An 18442-nucleotide genomic window follows, 5' to 3' on the forward strand; every position below is an offset into this window, starting at 1 on the left:
AGAAAAAAAGAAGAATAAGAATAATAAGGAATGACCAAGGATTAACGAATGACTGAGTGAGGGTGAAAGATGGGTCGAAAGAGTGACATGGCAAGGGCAGATAATAGGTTGTTTGTTCTCCTTGCGTGTGTTTTCAGGTACATTCACTTCCAGTCAGCTTGGGCCTGGGAGCACGACCGGTATTTTTTTCTTCCAATTTCTTCCCTTCATTCCTTTATGGGTCCAGAGTACGCCTTAAACTCTTTCGGGGTAGCGGGTGGGAAATGACACGGAAAGTGCGTGGTGTTTGGGACTTTGTGTGGCCTTGGGTGTAGACTAGTGGAGATTTATTAATAGCCAATCTGTTCCAGATCCTTAAAAAAAGAGGTTGAATTGATTCTGCCTACTGCTGTCGGTCCACTTCCTCTCTCCACCCTTAAAAATCTCATATTGTCTCAAGGATCTATGCGAACCATCCGACAAAGGTAATCAGTCCGCCAAAGAACGGTTCATCTGATTTAATTTATTTTTTCCATGTCAATGGTAAAGCCAAGCTCTACTAACCATGGTCTAAAGACTCCAAGGGTAGAAACTAAAGGGGAACTATCTAACCATCTATTGGTGCAGGTGTCACCCTAAACTGGAGGAGTGAGTGGGCACTATGAAATCTTGGCTAATGACTACCTTAAAATTAGGAAATCAATAGTCCATCGGTCGGAAATGGTCGATGAAGTACTCCCCTGACATCATGTCGGTGGCTATTGTATATTTATACTTAGTTGTATGTTGAGGAGTAAGGGGACAAGTCTTCCATGTTTGTATTTTACCCTTATCGGATATTACATGCTATATATTTTGAAAGAGAAATCACACGGCACCAGTGATATAAATATTAGTAAGGCGGTGAATGAACATGGCTTCACAGAGGCACTGGAACCATGTTCAAGGTTGCAAGTAACCAGAATCAAACTATTCGGATTCTAAAGCAATTGGCTACCTGGGACATGCACATACTCTGTATGGCGTCTATAGTGAGCAGTTAGTTTGGAGATACTAATAATAGGGTATGTGATGCACTTGTACAAACGTACTTGGTACCCACCACCAACAATCAATAGCCATGCCCTCGGCAGTCACACAAGCTGTCCACTTTTTGCTGATACCTATGATGGACTCACATTCATTCTCGTGTCCTGTAGTGCCTCTCGATCAGAAATGCCGCGCGTGTGATTGAGGTAAATCTAAGATGGCGGTGGTCGTTTCAACGAGGATTTAGCATTAAATACCCATTAGATACCATCATACCACCATAGAGCCCTCTCCAGATAGTCACGCACCAGTGAGATACGCATTCCACAGTGTCAGGAGAAAATTGGCATATTACCAAGCCTCAACCCCAAATAATGAAATGAATAGGTTATCTTGGTACAGATTGGAGATATTACAACCATATGCCCTTCAACCCTGCTAAGCATCTTTGGAACTATGATCAGTAGCTGAGAGGCTACATAGGCTGGATGTGTTCTGTAATTCTTCTCGGGCATGTTGCCCATATGGTTTGCAATATAGAGAGGCAACAAGAGCACCAACTTGGATGCGCTAAAATTTTCGCAGTTCATCATCCCAAAGTGGTTCAAGGTCCACGAAACCTACATTACACATCAGGCCACGCTACAAGCTACCAATGAGTAACATTGGCTTGAATCAATATATAATGGGTGGAACAGGCCTGTTATGTTGTACAACATTCCAACATCGAGCCACTTTCTTCACTTTCTTCACTTTCTTCACTTTTTTGTTGAATGAACCGTCACACCAACTGTAAGCTCGGTTCGATAAATTAACGAGTGTGATATCCAAGTCTGAAAGCAGCAAGGCTCAATGCTAGTTATACTCTTAGGATCTTACTGTGTCAAAACAAGTTGTAACTACAAGAAAGTATCAATAGTCTATCATTGGCCAATACTATAAGCCCAGTGAAGTACTATTCTGAGAATATATATTATAGGAATGTGGCAGATAGTGTTTGTGATACTAGTTCAGCTCGAGTCCTTTACTATATACGACATAGAATTACAAGCCATAAATCTACTATGATGGTTCCATATTAGATTAGACAGCTCGAATTAATTTTATTGAAACTTGCTGTTTATACTCTAGCTGGACCAATTTGGATAACTCTGCCTGAGGCACCAGTAAGAGCGGCTACGCCAGGCCGGCCCAATCTACTTTACCTATCTTGGACTAGTGTCTTGCCGCACCGCGTATGAACCATCGACAGCCGCGCGCAACGCGAGAACTCCAGAAAAAAAGGTTATATTAGAGCTCATTAGGTGATAGCCTCCTGTCATTCTATCGCTGGACAAACACCGACCCCGTACAATTTTCCCTATCACTTATTTAATCGTGGTCGCTGCATCTAGGTAATCTCAGTACAATAATCAAAACTCAAACAGGGCACCCTTAACTAGACGTCTTTAAAGCTTCTCCAAAATGTGAGGCTTCTCCGCGATCCTTGCCATTTGTCCATGACTCTAATTTTCTTTTCAGGGAGAGCTTCGATAATATCTACCTCGACCTCTCCAAGCAGCCCGGAAAGTGCAAGCTTGCGGAAAGTGGCCTGGGGTGGAAACCTTCTGGTGGAGGTGAGACTTTCACACTCGATAGCAGCAATGTCGGCGCAGCCCAATGGAGTCGAGCGGCAAAGGGATACGAACTGAAAATTTTGTCGCGCTCGTCGGGTGTCATCCAACTGGATGGCTTTGATCAAGAGGTAGGCCCCCCCGGCTGTTATATATTTATGCGTATGGTGGTCTGACTTTGGTCCGTCATCTCTTAGGATTTCGAGCGATTAAGCAAGGCCTTCAAGATCTGGTATGGGATAAACGTGGAAAGCAGGGAGCACGCTCTCCGAGGCTGGAACTGGGGCAAGGCAGAATTCACCAAGGCTGAGCTATCTTTCAACGTCCAAAACCGACCTGCGTTCGAAGTCCCTTATTCCGAAATCTCGAACACGAACCTTGCGGGAAAGAACGAAGTTGCTGTCGAACTTGCTCTTAACACCGATGGCGCCGATGCGAATGCCCAGCCAGCCGGTAGCACCAAGAACCGTGGCCAGAAGGCCGCTGCGGGGCCCGACGAATTGGTTGAGATGCGCTTTTATATCCCTGGAACAGTCGTAAAGACCGAGAAGGGCATCAAGGAGGAGAATGGCGAAGAAGAAAACGGTGAAGAAGAGGAGGAAGGCGAAGAACAGAATGCGGCCAACCTTTTCTACGAGATGCTTATGGAAAAAGCAGAGATTGGAGATGTGGCTGGCGATACGTTTGCTACTTTCCTGGATGTTCTTCATCTTACGCCCAGGTACGCCTACTTTCGCTCTCATCATACCAGTGCGGCACTAACCTGTGTTTCAGAGGTCGTTTCGATATCGACATGTACGAGTCTTCGTTTCGACTCCGTGGCAAAACATACGACTACAAGATTCAGTACTCTTCTATCAAGAAATTCTTCTTGCTTCCTAAGAATGACGATACACACACGCTCATTGTTCTTGGACTCGACCCCCCTCTGCGACAGGGTCAAACTCGGTACCCATTCTTGGTTATGCAATTGAAGCTGGACGAAGAAATTAGCCTGGAGCTCAACATGACAGAGTAAGTGATGCTAAGCGGGATTCCCTCCCCGGGGACTTTCTAACATCGTATGCAGTGAATTGATGGAGACTCGCTACAAGGACAAGTTGGAGCCTCGTTATGAGGAACCGATTCATCAGGTCGTAACCAAGATTTTCCGCGGTCTTTCGGGCAAGAAGGTCATCATGCCATCGAAGGACTTTGTCAGGTTTGTCATAACCCCTTCACAATCCGCACGACGATGCACAAATGCTGACATCGATGCGTAGTCATCATGGTCACAGTGGGGTGAAATGTTCCATCAAGGCCAACGAAGGTCTTCTGTACTTCTTGGACAAGAGCTTGATCTTCGTCCCGAAGCCTGCTACGTACATTCAGGTCGAGAACATTGCCATTATTACAATGTCCCGTGTCGGTGGTGCTGTGTCGGCCAGCAGAACCTTCGATATTACAGTCAAACTGAAGGCTGGCCTGGGAGAGCACCAATTTAGTAACATTAACCGGTACGTGTCCCGAATGCGATGAGTTAAGATGTATTGATGCTAACTCGGCTCAGTGAGGAGCAACAACCTCTTGAAGAATTCTTCAAAGCGAAGAACATCCGATTCAAGAACGAAATGTCTGATGATGCCGGGGCCCTACTTGCTGCCGCCCTTGACAATGACGCAATGGGTTCCAGCGATGATGAGGGCGTACGTGCCGATCGTGGATCGGCTGACGAGGATGAAGAATCTATCGACGAGGACTTCGAGGCTGAGTCCGAGTCTGACGTTGCGGAGGAGTACGACTCGGCCCATGAAAGCAGTGGCAGCGGGACCGATGCCGAAATGAACGATGCTGGCGGCGACGACGACGACGATGATGACGACGTGGATATGTCGGAGGAGGAACGGCCCAAAAAGAAATCCAAGGTTGGAAAATAAATACCTTGGAGTTGAATTATCTGGTTATCTCCGGAATAATGGTTATGGTTGTATAATGAATAAGGCCAACAAATGATATCATTAAAGTTTTCTAGCATAGTTTACAATTAGTGTAACAACATTCTTAATCTTTTTCTTATCAAAAAAAATTTTTTTTACCCTCCAGTAACTTTTTTCGAGGTGTCTCCATAATCCTTTTTTTCAGAATATGTGACGGAAGACAACCTCGGGCGTTCTGATGCATCATACGATGAACACGTCAGTTGAATTGACTTTGTTTTTGACAGCACTATTGAGTCCCGCCTGCATTTTCGTCCCTCATGCTGGCATCGGGAGTGGACTCAAATCGACCGAATATGCATATACAGTACTTGTACTATTGAGGTTCACGGCAATGATAGAAACTCTGTGACCAGAAGGCCACCTCGACTGAACTCATCGTATCCTTATTTATTTATGGTATTGTATTTTATACATGTATATACTTCTAGCTTCTCATTCCTCACAGGGTCGAAATCTTAACTTGGATATTGATGCATGACCACCGGTACCGCGGACAAGGTATCAGATGGTATTACAGCATGTCTGGAACACGGTCTAGATGCAAGTGTCAAACCAAACCAATGGCTATTGTTCTGCGTGCCTCGGGTAACGAACGTCGCGTCTCATGCCCAGTGGAATGTCACTATTCTTGTCCTGACTGGGAGGGTGTGCTAATGCATGGAAGGTATGTACTTCTACGTTTCACAATGTATCTTCTTCTGGGAGATCTATATGTCGGTATGAGTACCCGATGGCGGTTCAATCTGATACATACAGAATCAAGGCAAGGCATGGAGCAGAGAGCTAGTATAAGAGATTTACCCGTCCCCCTGCATCCTGGGAGAGATTTGTGGCTTGTTTAACCTGACTCCTGACTCATGCTGTGATCATTCAGATCGAATGTTTGGAATCCATTCCCTTGATTCTTAACCACGGGACAAAAGTTGGTTTCCGCTTTTCATTACCTGTGGTAGCTTACGGACGATCAGGCACTAGTGGTCAGTAGTAGGTATTCGGTACCTCTTTCCTGTCGGTTTAGTATCTTATTCCCCTGAACTGCCTAGATGCTGTCTTCTTACCCCGAGAAAACGTCGATAGATTACCAGAGGATACCCTACCGGGTACACATACCACGGATAACGGTCCTCGTAATACCGTCGCGATGGAGAATAGTATGGAGATACATACATAGATACTGTACTCCGTACTCCATACAACACAATAGGTCGAAGCGGTGTACTGAAAATGGTAGCCAACTTGCGATCTCGAATCGTTGACCTAAATTGAAGCTCATTATAAACATTTCATAGTCAAGAACCGGAGCGTTTTAGTGGAAGTGTGGAAGATATCGTATTGTCAACTGGGCAATATTTCTTTTTCTTTTTATATATTTATATATTTTTTTTTACTTCTGTAAGCGGCATGTGCTAATGATACACCATGGATGAGTATTGGGAGGTATTGGGTATTGAGAAACTTGGATCAGGTGAAGGAGGATCCATGGATGGACTTCGAATTTAGAGGGTTAAATGAAACGATTGGAATGGTTCTATAAGGGGAATGTTTTGGGAATCTGACCCTGATAGTCATCTTGGAGGTACTACTCAGTCGTCCTCTGTCAATGCTGTGAGTCGGAAGTAGCAGTAGTATATTCGCATTGGAGAACGGTTTTCCTTATTTTATTTTATTTTATTTTATTTTATTTTTTTTTTTTCATCCTTCCCTTTGGGCTGTCGGTCTCCCTTGAGATCGCCGCCTGATATGTTTGACATGTCGAATTGGAATAGGATTATTGTAAGAACGCAATGCTTGACTTGTACGAAAAGGGTGCCAGGGAAAAATCATCCTCAGTCGTTTGAGTTGTCTTTGACTAAAGATATTTTTTTTTTTTCCATGAATTTCCAAGTGAATTGTGAGGTGGTGGTTCAATTCGACGCGATCAATTAAAATACGATCATCAAAATTGATGTTGTTTCTGAGCCGGACTAATCCCTAGGAAGCGTTAGCTTCCCATTGAATGAAGAAAGAGCCCCCTTTCTTTTCCGCCGACATTCAACTGCACCACCAACGGACTCTCCACCCCAAATCAACTCCGCAGGCCCAATCGTTCTCGCCTTCTCCTGTCTTCTTTCTACGCTCTTCTGTTCTCTCTTTCAGCTTCCTTTTCGTCTTTTCTTTTTCATTTTCGATTCTTCTGTTTGTATTTTTGTTTGAACCTTACATCTTGCGCACACCTCCCTGTTGCCCTGAGAATCGGTGTTCTTCGAGAAGCTTTTTGTCCCCTGATTGTTTAACCATCTGATCCTCACCCTTTTTCAGGTGTGTTCGGGATTCCAAAGGTATGGTGGCACTTACTTGCCTGCGCTCCTTCCCTCCCTCCTCCCCCCCTCATAACCACTTCCCCCCCCTCCGCCTCTCCCTTGGAAAAGAATAGCCTGGTTCTAGATGCTTTCCGGATTCTATTATCAACCCCTCGCCTAAATTTCTATCTCTGTAAGGGTGTTGGTCTGCTAACTAAGAAGGTGCGACCTGCTCAGGGGAACTTCCTCATCAACGCTCGCTACCTCGACATTTTTTTTTTCCCTTCAAACCGTCCACGCTCGCTTCCTAAACAAATCCCTGAACATTCACAATGGGTAAGCTTACCGCGACCAGCGACATCCCATTCCACCGGTTTTGCTCTCTTCCCATTCTTTGACCTGGCGGACCATCCTCCATTCGTGTATCTCTGAAGCTCTTGCGCTTGGTGACAACATTATGGGACATGCCAGACGCCGAAGTGCAGAGGGTCGCTCGCAAGTAGACTCTCAACGATTCAATGCTTCTCCTTCGTTGAAACACCATAGGTGCAAAAGCCATACGTCATGTTCGCCAACTCGGGGAACTTGGTCTACCGAAAATGAATCCGAGATGACGCCAGTTACTGACTTTACTTTGCCTGTGATAGCTTCACCCCCCCCCACCAACGGCTCCCCCACCCCGGCGGTGGAGTCTCCTGAGAGCAGCAAGCCCAGTTCCCCCTTTGTTGAGCGCAGCAACCCCATGGGATCAGGAAACGCTCAAACCGTCAGCTCCAGTGACCCGAAGGCTGTGGCCCAAGCTGCCACCGACATGAAGAACGTTGTTCGCCGCAAGTTGACTGGCTACGTCGGTTTTGCCAACCTGCCCAACCAATGGCACCGCAAAAGTGTTCGCAAGGGATTCAACTTCAACGTAATGGTTGTTGGTGAGTCTCCTCCCCGACGGAAGGATACTGGCTGGGCGTGACTGATTGGTGTTTAGGTGAATCGGGCCTCGGAAAGTCGACTCTTGTGAACACCCTCTTTAACACCTCTCTCTACCCGCCCAAGGAGCGCACCGGCCCCAGCCACGACATCATCCCGAAGACCGTGGCCATTCAGTCGATCAGCGCAGATATTGAAGAGAACGGCGTTCGTCTTCGCCTGACTGTGGTCGACACCCCCGGATTCGGTGATTTCGTGAACAATGACGATTCGTGGCGCCCTATCGTAGAGAACATTGAGCAGAGATACGATGCCTACTTGGAGGCTGAAAACAAGGTCAACCGTACTAACATTGTTGACAACCGTATCCACGCCTGTGTCTACTTCATCCAGCCCACCGGCCACTCCCTCAAGCCTTTGGACATTGAGGTCATGCGCCGGTTGCACACCAAGGTCAACCTGATCCCTGTGATCGCCAAGGCCGATACCTTGACGGACGAGGAGATTTCTCAGTTCAAGCAGAGAGTATGTCATCTGTCCCGAATGGGATGGTCCTGATCCAATGCTAATTGTGATCTAGATCCTTGCCGATATCCAACACCACTCCATCCAGATCTTCGAGGGCCCCCGCTACGAACTCGACGACGAAGAAACCATCGCCGAGAACCAGGAGATCATGTCGAAGGTCCCCTTCGCTGTGGTCGGTGCCAACGCTGAGGTTGCCACCGCGGACGGCCGCAAGGTCCGGGGCCGTAGCTACCCCTGGGGTATCATTGAGGTCGACAACGAGGAACACTGCGACTTTGTCAAGCTGCGCCAGATGTTGATCCGCACCCACATGGAAGAGCTCAAGGAACACACCAACAACCTGCTGTACGAGAACTACCGCTCCGACAAGCTGACCCAGATGGGTGTCGCCCAGGACCCGAGCGTGTTCAAGGAAGTCAACCCAGCTGTCAAGCAGGAGGAGGAGCGTGCCCTGCACGAGCAGAAGCTCGCCAAGATGGAGGCAGAGATGAAGATGGTCTTCCAACAGAAGGTAGCCGAGAAGGAGAGCAAGCTGAAACAGAGCGAAGACGAACTATACGCTCGACATCGCGAGATGAAGGATCAACTGGAGCGGCAACGCCAGGAACTGGACGAGAAGAAGGGTCGCCTCGAAAGTGGTCGACCCATCGAAGAGAAGGGCAAGCGAAAGGGGTTCTCCCTTCGTTAGATGACTGGAATTCAATGACACGGACGCCCCAGGTAATGTATGGTCGTTGGAGGCACGTTGGCGGTTCGGTGTTGGATTCCCCACGACTGTTGATTGACCGAGCGCTCTTTTCGACTGCCCTTCTATTTCTGTGTTTATTCGATTTCTCCCACGCTCTCTCAACCTCTACTTTCTCGTTTCTGCTGCCAGTAATGACTCTGTTTTCTAATTGGGTGACCCGGGCCCAGTGGAATGACTCGTTTGTGCTTCATTCCATCGATCGGGCGAACACCAATTGGGGGCTTGGACTAGGAGAAATGTGCTGGGACACCGGAGCAGCGCTGCCGGCCTGCTCGCGTGGTCTGGCCCATGGTTTTGCAAGATGATATGCGGTGGCCCTCACGTCCTCTTTTCGCTTCTTGTTAATGTACTTTTGCCTACGCTATACCTTGTTCCCGCCTGTTTCCTATTCCCCAGTGTGGCCTAACCTCCTTTTCCCTTCTTATCTTCGTGCACTTTTTGTCCACTTCTACACCTTTTAGTGAGCTCTCCCACCCTCCGACCATCATTTCAAGACGTTTTTCCTATTTTTCTCTCTCTTCCTTATTGCAGTTTATTGTGCGTTAGTTGTCAATCTCAGATGTTCTTGAAAAGTTCCGACCAGACGAAACCAACGACGGGGGGTGTCGGTTTTTGTAGAGGGTGGCATGGAGGCCGTCACTGGTAGAACACTCGGAAATCAAGGAAGTATTCAAAAGAGAACCAAATAAATAAAAATTTCGACTAGAATAAACTCCATGGAAGCACGTCTATACAGTATGACAGGAACCGATTGATTTACGATCGCAAGAAGTAAAATACCCTTAACTACGACTGGTAGTATAGCCGTGTCGGGTGAGGTTCGGCCACTTGCATCATGCCGAGTCATTCAGTGAAGGTGCCCTTCAACGTCACTGGACAAGGCGTGGTCTGCCTCAGGTTCTCAGCTCCTCGACGACTAAGGACACTGTCGTCAGCCAGCAGCAACTCCCGACCTCTCTCTCCTTCCCGATTTCCGTACGAACAGAATCCCTACTACCGACGAACATTGCCTGAGTTCAGCGAAAAAGGCATCGTCCAAAACCCACTCACCCACGACCGCCCCCGCCCAGCCTCCCCAAAATAGTGCAGGTCCGCAGGCCTCTACCGCTCAATTCGCTCCCCTTCCAGCTTTTCTCGACCATTCTCTGTTCTTTCTCTCACGTCCCGGCCACTTAGCGCATTGCTACCTCTCCGCTCTCGCTCTCTTGAGCCTTCCATTTCACTATCGTTACGCACCTCCCTCATTCTCGAGTACACCAGACACCCTCAGCTCTCATGGCTCCCCCTCCTTCATCGAACTTGCCTTTGGCCGAACGGCTGAAGGCCCTGGCTCAGACCCTACAGTATGTGCTTCGCTGGCCTTTTCCCCCAGCTCACAATGTGGATACTGACCGTTTGATTCTCAAATAGATTTGCTTGGTTTGCTGGGTAGGTTTCCCTTGTGATTGTGTGCTGCCTCGGCCGGCGGAAGATGGTACCCGTTTGGAGCAATTTGCGACATCCACATACCAGATGTTGTCCCATCGGACGACATTCGCAAGTCACGGATGGGCGAAAAAAAAAAAAAAAAAAAAACCCGCTGACTGGCTTTAGGCACGTCACACTGCTGCTCTCCGTCTTCCGCTATCTCCTGTCCTACATCACCTTCAACTACTACTCGTCCTCGGCCCAGGTGTCCTACCGCTTGGCTTTCCTTTCGGCGGCTGCGACATACGGTATCGTGGTGTACAAGGGACACATCGCCCGTGGTCGTCTTCAGGGTAGCGTTCCGAACATTGCGGTGAAGCTCGCTGGCGATGAAAATGTCCAGTATCTTGGTGAGTAGAATTGCCAGGTGGTCAAATTTAACTGGCATGGGCTGACCAAACACTAGGAATGGCAATTGTCTGGCTCTATTCCCGCCAGGTCCCATTGGCCCTCCTCCCCTTCAGTGTTTACTCGATCTTCCACGTTGCGACATACTCTCGCGCCCACCTGATCCCCACCTTGCAGCCTCCCGCCCAGGGTGCTGCCGGATCCGCGTCGCCCTCTTCTCCTGGTGCTGCCAAGCCCGCGGCCAGTCCTTTGGCAGACACCATTGGAAGATTCGTCAAGCAGTACTATGATGCCAGCATGGATCTCGTTGCTGGACTCGAGATGGCGCTCCTGTTCCGTCTGGCCTTGGGAGTTCTGACCTTCTCTAAAGGAGGCATCCTTCTCTTTTTGATCTACGTGGCCTTCTTCCGTGCGAGATACACCCAGAGCTCGTTTGTTCAGCAGGCCGTGCGCCATTTCACCGCCCGCGTGGATGCTTCGGTTTCCCACCAGAGCACTCCCCCCGCGGTGCGCCAGGGATGGGAGACCTTCAAGGGTGTTGTTCGCCAGGCCTATGAGAGCACCGATCTGGGCCGTCTGACCTCTGGAGCCCCGGGCAAGAAGCCGCAATAAATGGTATCTTCGGCGATGAACGATCACCGGCCGAGACGCGTGGGACAGGCCCAATCCGATTGCGACGCATTTTAGACGGACTTAGACCATTCGCGAAGGGCCCGGGATCACAGATGGGCGTGTGGGCTCTCGTTTGTAAAGTGATGAGCATATAACGAATAATGTGCCATTGATCCTAACCATATTTGAGTTGGGAAGTGGTTCTTCTTTACGATAAGCCAAAAATTGTTTACATGCTGCAGTGGGAGGGAATGTGGATGTGGATGTTTAGTGCGTGAGGGGGAGAGAAGAGTCGTATTATAATCCTTGTATTGCCATTTTGTTGAACTCGGGCAGCGCCCAGTTAGGAAGTCATGCACATGCTGGACCTCCGATGGGATGTTGAGCCCGGACGAATTCCATTGCATTCCTATTACACATGTTTGTTGTTGATGCATAAGCTTGTGTCCTACTAGTACTACGTAGTCCAATGGTGGGAAGTCTAGACCATTGGTCACGTTCTTGATCGTAATCTAGTTTGGGTTCCACCGGTTCTCAAAATATGCTTGTGGCAAGTCGAGTTATTTTTCTGTCCACTGTCATTTGTTCCTTCGGGCCCGAGTTAAACTAGCGAGAGCTTATTAAGGCGGCGTGGTGTGCCTGAGGCGGAGACTCGGCCTCGGACGCGGAGAAAGCGGAAAACCGACCAAAATTTTGGGCTGAATGCTGAGCGCTGGCCCATAATCATTTCTGTAAACTACCGACTTGGAGAGGTGCCATGTTCCGTTACTTGACCTCTCGATTTTCCTTGACGTTTGTATAGCAGAGATCTTCTCCGATTCCTCTTTCCCCTCACCTCCTTCTTTCCCCCCGTCATCCTGAATTGGGGTGGCATCCGTCCGGTAAACGTCGCCGCCGCATCCCAACCCCCCGTGGTCTGGCCCGCACCAGGATCTGGTGGGTTGCGGTATTCTTGCCATGAGTTTGACCTCGCGCGTGTTTGGCCTGTTTTCTACGACAGAGACAACCGTTCCGGACGCTCCTCCGGCCGCTTCGTATTCAACTACCACCAGCACCGGCGACCATGTCTTCCATGCGACGGGCCCGATAAGGGCAGGCTCCGGCCATGTACAAACAACTCCGCTTGAGGACGAGGAAGAGCCTCGTCCGCCATATCTACGTGTACGTTGTGCTTGTAGCCAGACGGGAAATACAGATGGTGATGCGAACGCGCGGGATGTGCGCAGAAATCTCTTATCCCAGGCTGACATGAATCGTTTTCTGTAGGCTATGCTTGCCGGAGCGACCGGTGGTACATGCGGCGATATGCTCATGCATTCCCTGGATACGGTGAAGACGAGGCAGCAAGGCGATCCCCACTTCCCTCCGAAATATACGTCGATGACCTCATCGTATGCGACGATTTATCGACAGGAAGGTTTCCTACGAGGTCTGTACGGTGGAGCTGTTCCTGCATTTTTCGGCTCCTTTCCAGGCACTCTGATCTTCTTTGGTGTGTATGAGTTCACCAAGCGACGGATGATCGATTCTGGCATCAATGCCAATGTGGCATACCTGTCCGGAGGTAAGAGCGTTATCCGGCCTCTGTTAATCTGCCTTGGGTTCAGTGACGCTGACCTAGCTGCCCAGGCTTCTTTGCGGACTTAGCCGCGTCCGTTGTCTATGTCCCTTCAGAGGTCTTGAAGACACGACTGCAACTCCAGGGACGCTATAACAACCCTCATTTCAATTCGGGATACAACTACCGCTCGACCCGCGATGCTCTCCGCACGATCATCCGCCAGGAAGGATTTTCCGCGCTCTTCCATGGATACAGAGCTACCATATACCGTGACCTTCCGTTCTCTGCCCTACAATTCGCATTCTACGAGCAGGAACAGCGACTGGCGAAGGAATGGGTCGGATCTCGAGACATTGGACTTGGACTGGAGATCCTGACTGCGGCAACCGCCGGCGGAATGGCAGGTGTGATAACGTGCCCCATGGATGTGGTGAAGACCCGCATCCAGACGCAGCAGAACCCCGATGTCCAGGGTCCCGCGTCTTCGTCGAAGCCTGCCGCGGAACATGCGTCGATCAAGGAGAGCCCCCGGCAGCATACATCGTCTCAAACTACGTCGAGTCTGCGGACCCACTCGCGACCGATCTCCACTGGGGGTGCGTCGACATCAGTGGCCCCACCGGGAGCACCTCGTCTGGATACCTCGTCTTTCTTGACGGGCCTCAAGATGATCTACCGGACGGAGGGGCTCGGTGGCTGGTTCCGCGGCGTTGTCCCTCGTGGAGTGTGGACCAGCATCCAGAGTGGAACGATGCTGGTCATGTACCAATACTTGTTGAAACAGCTGGAATACTACGACAGTCTGGGGGAGATGAACCCCCTTTGATCGAATGGGCTTCCTTTGTTGCATAAAATGAAGGGGATGGAAGTGTTGCGACGGGGCAACACTTGTAGATAATGTTGAATCATCACCACATGGGAAACGATGTGGGTAGGGCGTTCTGGGACAGGGATGTTGCATGATCTCTCACTTCTTCTTATATTATCACCCGTTTGCTTGGATCAGTCTGGGGCATGGCAGCATTTTTCCTTTGGGGTTTGTTCTTGCCGTTCGTTTCTGTTTTAGACACCCTGCTCCGGACTGGTATGGCTTACATAGATTTTTTTTTTCTTCTTCTTTTTTATTTGGTTATTTAGACATGGTGAACCACGCCACGATGTATATTATTATTATATAAAGATAGAGCCCAGGAATCTCACTGATTGTGTGTGAAGTTGTCTTTTCTACACAGGAGGGTATTTGGAGGTCAGGTGGAAATGTAAACAAACGAATGCGGTCAAGCGCCACCCAATGGACCAATCAGATTCCGCCTGCCCGGACTGTGACCTCACTGGGTATTTATTTGATTCGCTTTTATTATTTATTGGGATTGTTTTTCCCTCTTCTTATTTGGATTTAGAATCCTTTTGGTCCCCGAAATCCTGCGCGCGCTTTTATCATCCCATCTCCAACCGCCCACATTCTCCCCCTTACTCTCAAATTCACCACCTCCCCTTGTCGCATGGTCTTTGCCCGCGCATCATGTCTGCCGCATTGCCTTATTTACAGAAACTGCGCAAGTCCCAACTGACGGACTGGGCGGAAGCGACTGATCTTCACAAGTAAGTGTCGGTGCCGTTGTTTATCGCCCCACCACGATAACAACCCCTCCGGCTGACTGTTGAACAGCTACGAGGAATACAATAAGCCCGAACTCGCCACGCTGCTGGATCAACATCTCCAGGCCAACCAATCCATCTTCGCCAAGGATGCGCGACTAACGGATTACTACCGACGCCTGTCGCAAACCCCGCGCAAGGGGTCGCCGATCAAGAGAGACCCCCGAGTGGAAGTCTCGCCGCTCGCGAAAGAAACACCGCGGTCAGTGCTCCGGTCGGCGCGTCGCAGGCAGACACGAGCCCTGGAGGAAGAGGTGAAGGAAGAGGCGGCGACGGAGGAGACGCAGGAGGAACCCAAGGAGGAACCCAGGGAGCAGCCCAAGGCCGAACCCAAGGAGGAGACTGAGCAACTCCCGTATGTCCTGTATTCTTTCTTATATTGTGCGCGCATGGGCCAAAAGCGCCGTCGCGCGACCGCAGTGATCATGACGACAGAAGCTGATCGATTTCTTGTTGCAGAGAGGATTCCGACGCGTCCCCACCACCTGTCTTCCAGACGCCCGGGCCGTCCCCGCTGAACTTTCAATCGGCCTTGCCGGCATCGCCGGCCCTCATCGCTGATGCAGTCGACCGAGAATCCGTCGCGTGGCGCAATAAGGCTAGCGATTGGTGGACTGGCTCCGGGGTGCCGGATGGCACACAGTCTCTGCGCTCCTTGCTCAGCAGTGTCAAGGCCGTCCAGATTCTGACATTGCTGCTCGAAGGATGTTCCATCATTTATGAAATTCTGCCGCTGCGATTCGTGTCTACCATTTCGATTTGGGCGGTTGAGATCTCCATCAAGGTCCCCGACGTCTTTGTTCTCGTCGACGGGGTATTCTGGGCCCCGTTCTCGCTATGGCTGCTGACCAGCATTCTCCTACCGCTGACGGCCGCATACTTCTTCAACATCAGCCTGAATATCACACAAGGTGGCAGTGCTGCGTCCCACACGCGCCGCAGCCGCGCGTCGCCTGCGAACTTCGACCCGCTCAGCTTCAACATTGCTAAGGCGGGGCTTGCATACCTGGTGTATGCCCAGCAGTTCGACTTCTTCAACCTGTACAGCCAATACTCGATTGCCCGGGTGAACGCCGCGGTCCCTGGTCAATGGGCTGGCTTGGTGACCGGGTCTGCGATCGGTTTGATCGGCACTATCTACGAGGCGATCCTGCGGAAGTAAATTCATGGTGTATATACGAGGTGCTCCGTACCGGGGCAAGGCATGCGAGTGCCTGAAGGAGGGGGTTGTGAGAAGGGTTGTCTTTTCTGGATGATCGTCGGATTCTATGTGTGCAGTGCGATGGTGCTTCGGTATTGTTCAAATGTTGAGTGATCTTCAATTTCTCTCCTTTCTCGGGATATTCGGCGTGAGAATGGTGTGGTGCGTTCCTTGCTTTGACTTGATCTGATCTTTCGAGGGGCGTTTATTTGGATTTTCTGGATGTACTCTTGTGAAACCAATATAGGATGTTCCAATACAGATCCTTTTTCATCGTACACTATAGCTACTGGTCTCTCCTAGGTTGTATGTCTCTATAGCCCCTGTCTCAACAAACCAAACCCTCCAACCTACCCCTACCCAAACAATACCCCATATAGAGAGAAGAGAGAAGAGAGAGAGAAGGAGAGAAAGAGAAACAAAACTACCTATCCCTCTTCAACCTCCCCGCCAACTCCAGCGTAAAAAGCACCGGCATCACACTCTCTACCGTCACCACCTCACTCCGAATATGATTACTCGTACTCAACTGCCCCCCAATCTCCGTCTTCCAATCCACCACATCCCACTGAAATCCACTCGTCGTGATCCTCGCTGGACCCAAAAGCGGTATAATCCCCACATTCTCCTCGAGCAGATACTCTGCAGGAGACACCCCCGGCCGATTCGTCCCGGGCGTCTGGATCGTATTCCTCCCCGGCCGATTCGTCCCGGGCGTCTGGATCGTATTCCTCCCCGGCCGCAGAATAAACGTAATACTCTCCTCGGAGATGAGATAAAGATTCCCTATCTTCCCTGTCCGTTCTTGATTGGACGTCGAATGACCACCAGAAGAAGTGGTCGGAGTCGCAGAGGATGAAGAGCTGTAAGACTGAGTCATGGAATATAAATGATGAATTTGCGAGAAAGCTTGGTCGACGCGGCCGCCCAGACCACCGAGGATTAGGACGTCTAGTTCTCTGTCTTCTTCTGTCTTTACTTCTTCCTTCGTTACTTGTCCTTCTGATTTCGATACCGAAGATCCAGAGGAAGACGTAGACGGGGAGAGGAACTCCCCAACATGCGCACGCAAATAATCCAAACATTTAGTGAAGTCCGTCGAATACTGATCTTCATCTTCGATAATGCGAACCCCTAGATTGGCGTAGTGGGATCTTGTATCGGGGGTGATGGAGTCTAGATCGCCGATGATGAGATCGGGGAGCTTTGGTTTTTCTTTTTATTAGTATATATGCATACAGTGTATATACATACATACATACATACATACATACATACATACATACATATATGTATATATATATAGTATATTTGGAGGGATGGGAGGAACTTACATCTATTGATTCCCGGTCATGCGCTTTCATCATTGAGTAGAAGCGGTTTGCGCCGCCGTCGGCGCAGAGCATTACCTTTGCTTTTTTGCGTTTTAGTCTTGGGTGTATGATGAAGATTGTATCGTGTTGGGATCTATATACAGATATAGATCTATATAATATATATAAAGGGTGTATGTATAAGGAAGAACGTACCATGTTTCCTCAACACGCGAAACGCGCGCTCATTGATTGGCTGATTGAGGATCAACAGCGCAAAAGGGTTTGGGGTGTGATCGTCACGGAAGAACTGGGTTGGATCCCACTCCATGTTGCTTTTCTAAGGTTGTTTTTATCAGTTTAGCTTTTTGAGGTCTGGGGGTTATGGTAGGAGGGGTCAGGGCAAGGAGTTGTTCAGGGAGGGGCAGTAAAATCGGTAGATTTTATCTTATCGGTGATATAAAATGGAAGTGGGTTTAAATGTGGTGGGCGGCCAATCGGGTGATGGGGTTTATTGATGTATAAATGTATATTTAAATGTATATTAACTGAACTACCTACCAAGCTAAATCGATGCTAAATAGTAGGTCTGATAGCTATATATAAGTACTCGAAGCGATAGGGCCCTGTCAATTCAAAAGGAGTTCCTCGTATGGCAAGGTACATAGATGGTCAAGATATGGATTAGGCACCGTGGACCGCTTGCAGAGTCCGTCCACATACGCAAAACCTACCAACTGATGGTATGCTTGACCACTATGACAGTCTCTGTCGCAGCCCTGGCGCAGTACAAAGGGCATATCAGACTGGCAAACGCCAACCACCACCTGGTCTCCTTCTTCCACACGTTGTTCACTGAGGCCAAACCCGACCAAGGATGTATGGTGGATTGTAAAAACCGTGATGCCATAAAGATTGGGCACCAGGCGCGTCAGGGTATAACATTCCTCTTTGCGTAACGTCTCCAGGAGAGTGTCAGCATCTTGGTGGATTAAGTCCAATGACTTCACGGCAGTATGTAGATTGGTCAAGAAACTCTTCTTGTATTCTTCAGTAGATACACCATATTTATATCGTTCAAAAGCAGAGCATGCTTGAAGGAACCGGTGTGGGATGTTCTCAGACTCCCAGACATTATCCCATACATGGCACCCATTGCCCTTCATTTGAACCACCCCCTGTAGTTGGGCCAGAACGCCCTG

The 18442-nt window shown here is 49.3% G+C and overlaps 5 protein-coding genes across 5 annotated transcripts; all 5 read left to right on the top strand.

Annotated features, from left to right (window-relative positions):
• The first annotated feature begins 2254 nt into the window (after positions 1–2254).
• Positions 2255–4603, top strand: BDV38DRAFT_249625 (FACT complex subunit POB3). Its single transcript, XM_032054867.1, has 7 exons — positions 2255–2474; positions 2530–2752; positions 2819–3342; positions 3396–3635; positions 3691–3822; positions 3884–4117; positions 4171–4603. Coding segments are annotated over exons 1-7 (1722 nt in total). The 5' UTR covers positions 2255–2472; the 3' UTR covers positions 4538–4603.
• A 2886-nt stretch (positions 4604–7489) lies between these two features.
• Positions 7490–9019, top strand: aspB (septin AspB; the record flags this gene model as incomplete). The annotated part of the gene is made up of 3 exons (XM_032060158.1): positions 7490–7805; positions 7862–8328; positions 8384–9019. The coding sequence occupies 3 exons, from the start codon at positions 7490–7492 to the stop codon at positions 9017–9019; spliced, it is 1419 nt and encodes a 472-aa protein (XP_031912556.1).
• A 1614-nt stretch (positions 9020–10633) lies between these two features.
• Positions 10634–11958, top strand: BDV38DRAFT_249640 (uncharacterized protein). Its single transcript, XM_032054868.1, has one exon. It carries the CDS (start codon positions 10955–10957, stop codon positions 11504–11506), a length of 552 nt encoding a protein of 183 aa, XP_031912557.1. The 5' UTR covers positions 10634–10954; the 3' UTR covers positions 11507–11958.
• BDV38DRAFT_249642 (putative mitochondrial carrier protein) lies at positions 11940–14281 on the top strand. The gene is made up of 3 exons (XM_032054869.1): positions 11940–12667; positions 12773–13070; positions 13136–14281. Exons 1-3 carry the CDS (start codon positions 12464–12466, stop codon positions 13891–13893), a joined length of 1260 nt encoding a protein of 419 aa, XP_031912558.1. The 5' UTR covers positions 11940–12463; the 3' UTR covers positions 13894–14281.
• Positions 14282–14589: 308 nt separating this feature from the next.
• On the top strand, positions 14590–15888 carry BDV38DRAFT_272082 (uncharacterized protein; the record flags this gene model as incomplete). Its single annotated transcript, XM_032057427.1, has 3 exons — positions 14590–14669; positions 14737–15081; positions 15186–15888. The coding sequence occupies 3 exons, from the start codon at positions 14590–14592 to the stop codon at positions 15886–15888; spliced, it is 1128 nt and encodes a 375-aa protein (XP_031912559.1).
• Between the last annotated feature and the right edge of the window lie 2554 nt (positions 15889–18442).

This window comes from Aspergillus pseudotamarii (genome assembly GCF_009193445.1).
Source record: "Aspergillus pseudotamarii strain CBS 117625 unplaced genomic scaffold BDV38scaffold_34, whole genome shotgun sequence".
NCBI lineage: Eukaryota > Fungi > Ascomycota > Eurotiomycetes > Eurotiales > Aspergillaceae > Aspergillus > Aspergillus pseudotamarii.

Bases quoted from the DNA above. Each gene is read 5' to 3' on its own strand.
- BDV38DRAFT_249625 (XM_032054867.1), top strand. The intron at 3,343-3,395 runs GTACGCCTACTT...CCTGTGTTTCAG, and splicing joins GTTCTTCATCTTACGCCCAG to AGGTCGTTTCGATATCGACA. The intron at 4,118-4,170 runs GTACGTGTCCCG...AACTCGGCTCAG, and splicing joins CAATTTAGTAACATTAACCG to TGAGGAGCAACAACCTCTTG.
- BDV38DRAFT_249640 (XM_032054868.1), top strand. From the start codon at position 10,955: ATGGCAATTGTCTGGCTCTATTCCCGCCAGGTCCCATTGGCCCTCCTC.
- BDV38DRAFT_249642 (XM_032054869.1), top strand. From the start codon at position 12,464: ATGAGTTTGACCTCGCGCGTGTTTGGCCTGTTTTCTACGACAGAGACA. The intron at 12,668-12,772 runs GTACGTTGTGCT...CGTTTTCTGTAG, and splicing joins CTCGTCCGCCATATCTACGT to GCTATGCTTGCCGGAGCGAC. The intron at 13,071-13,135 runs GTAAGAGCGTTA...CTAGCTGCCCAG, and splicing joins TGTGGCATACCTGTCCGGAG to GCTTCTTTGCGGACTTAGCC.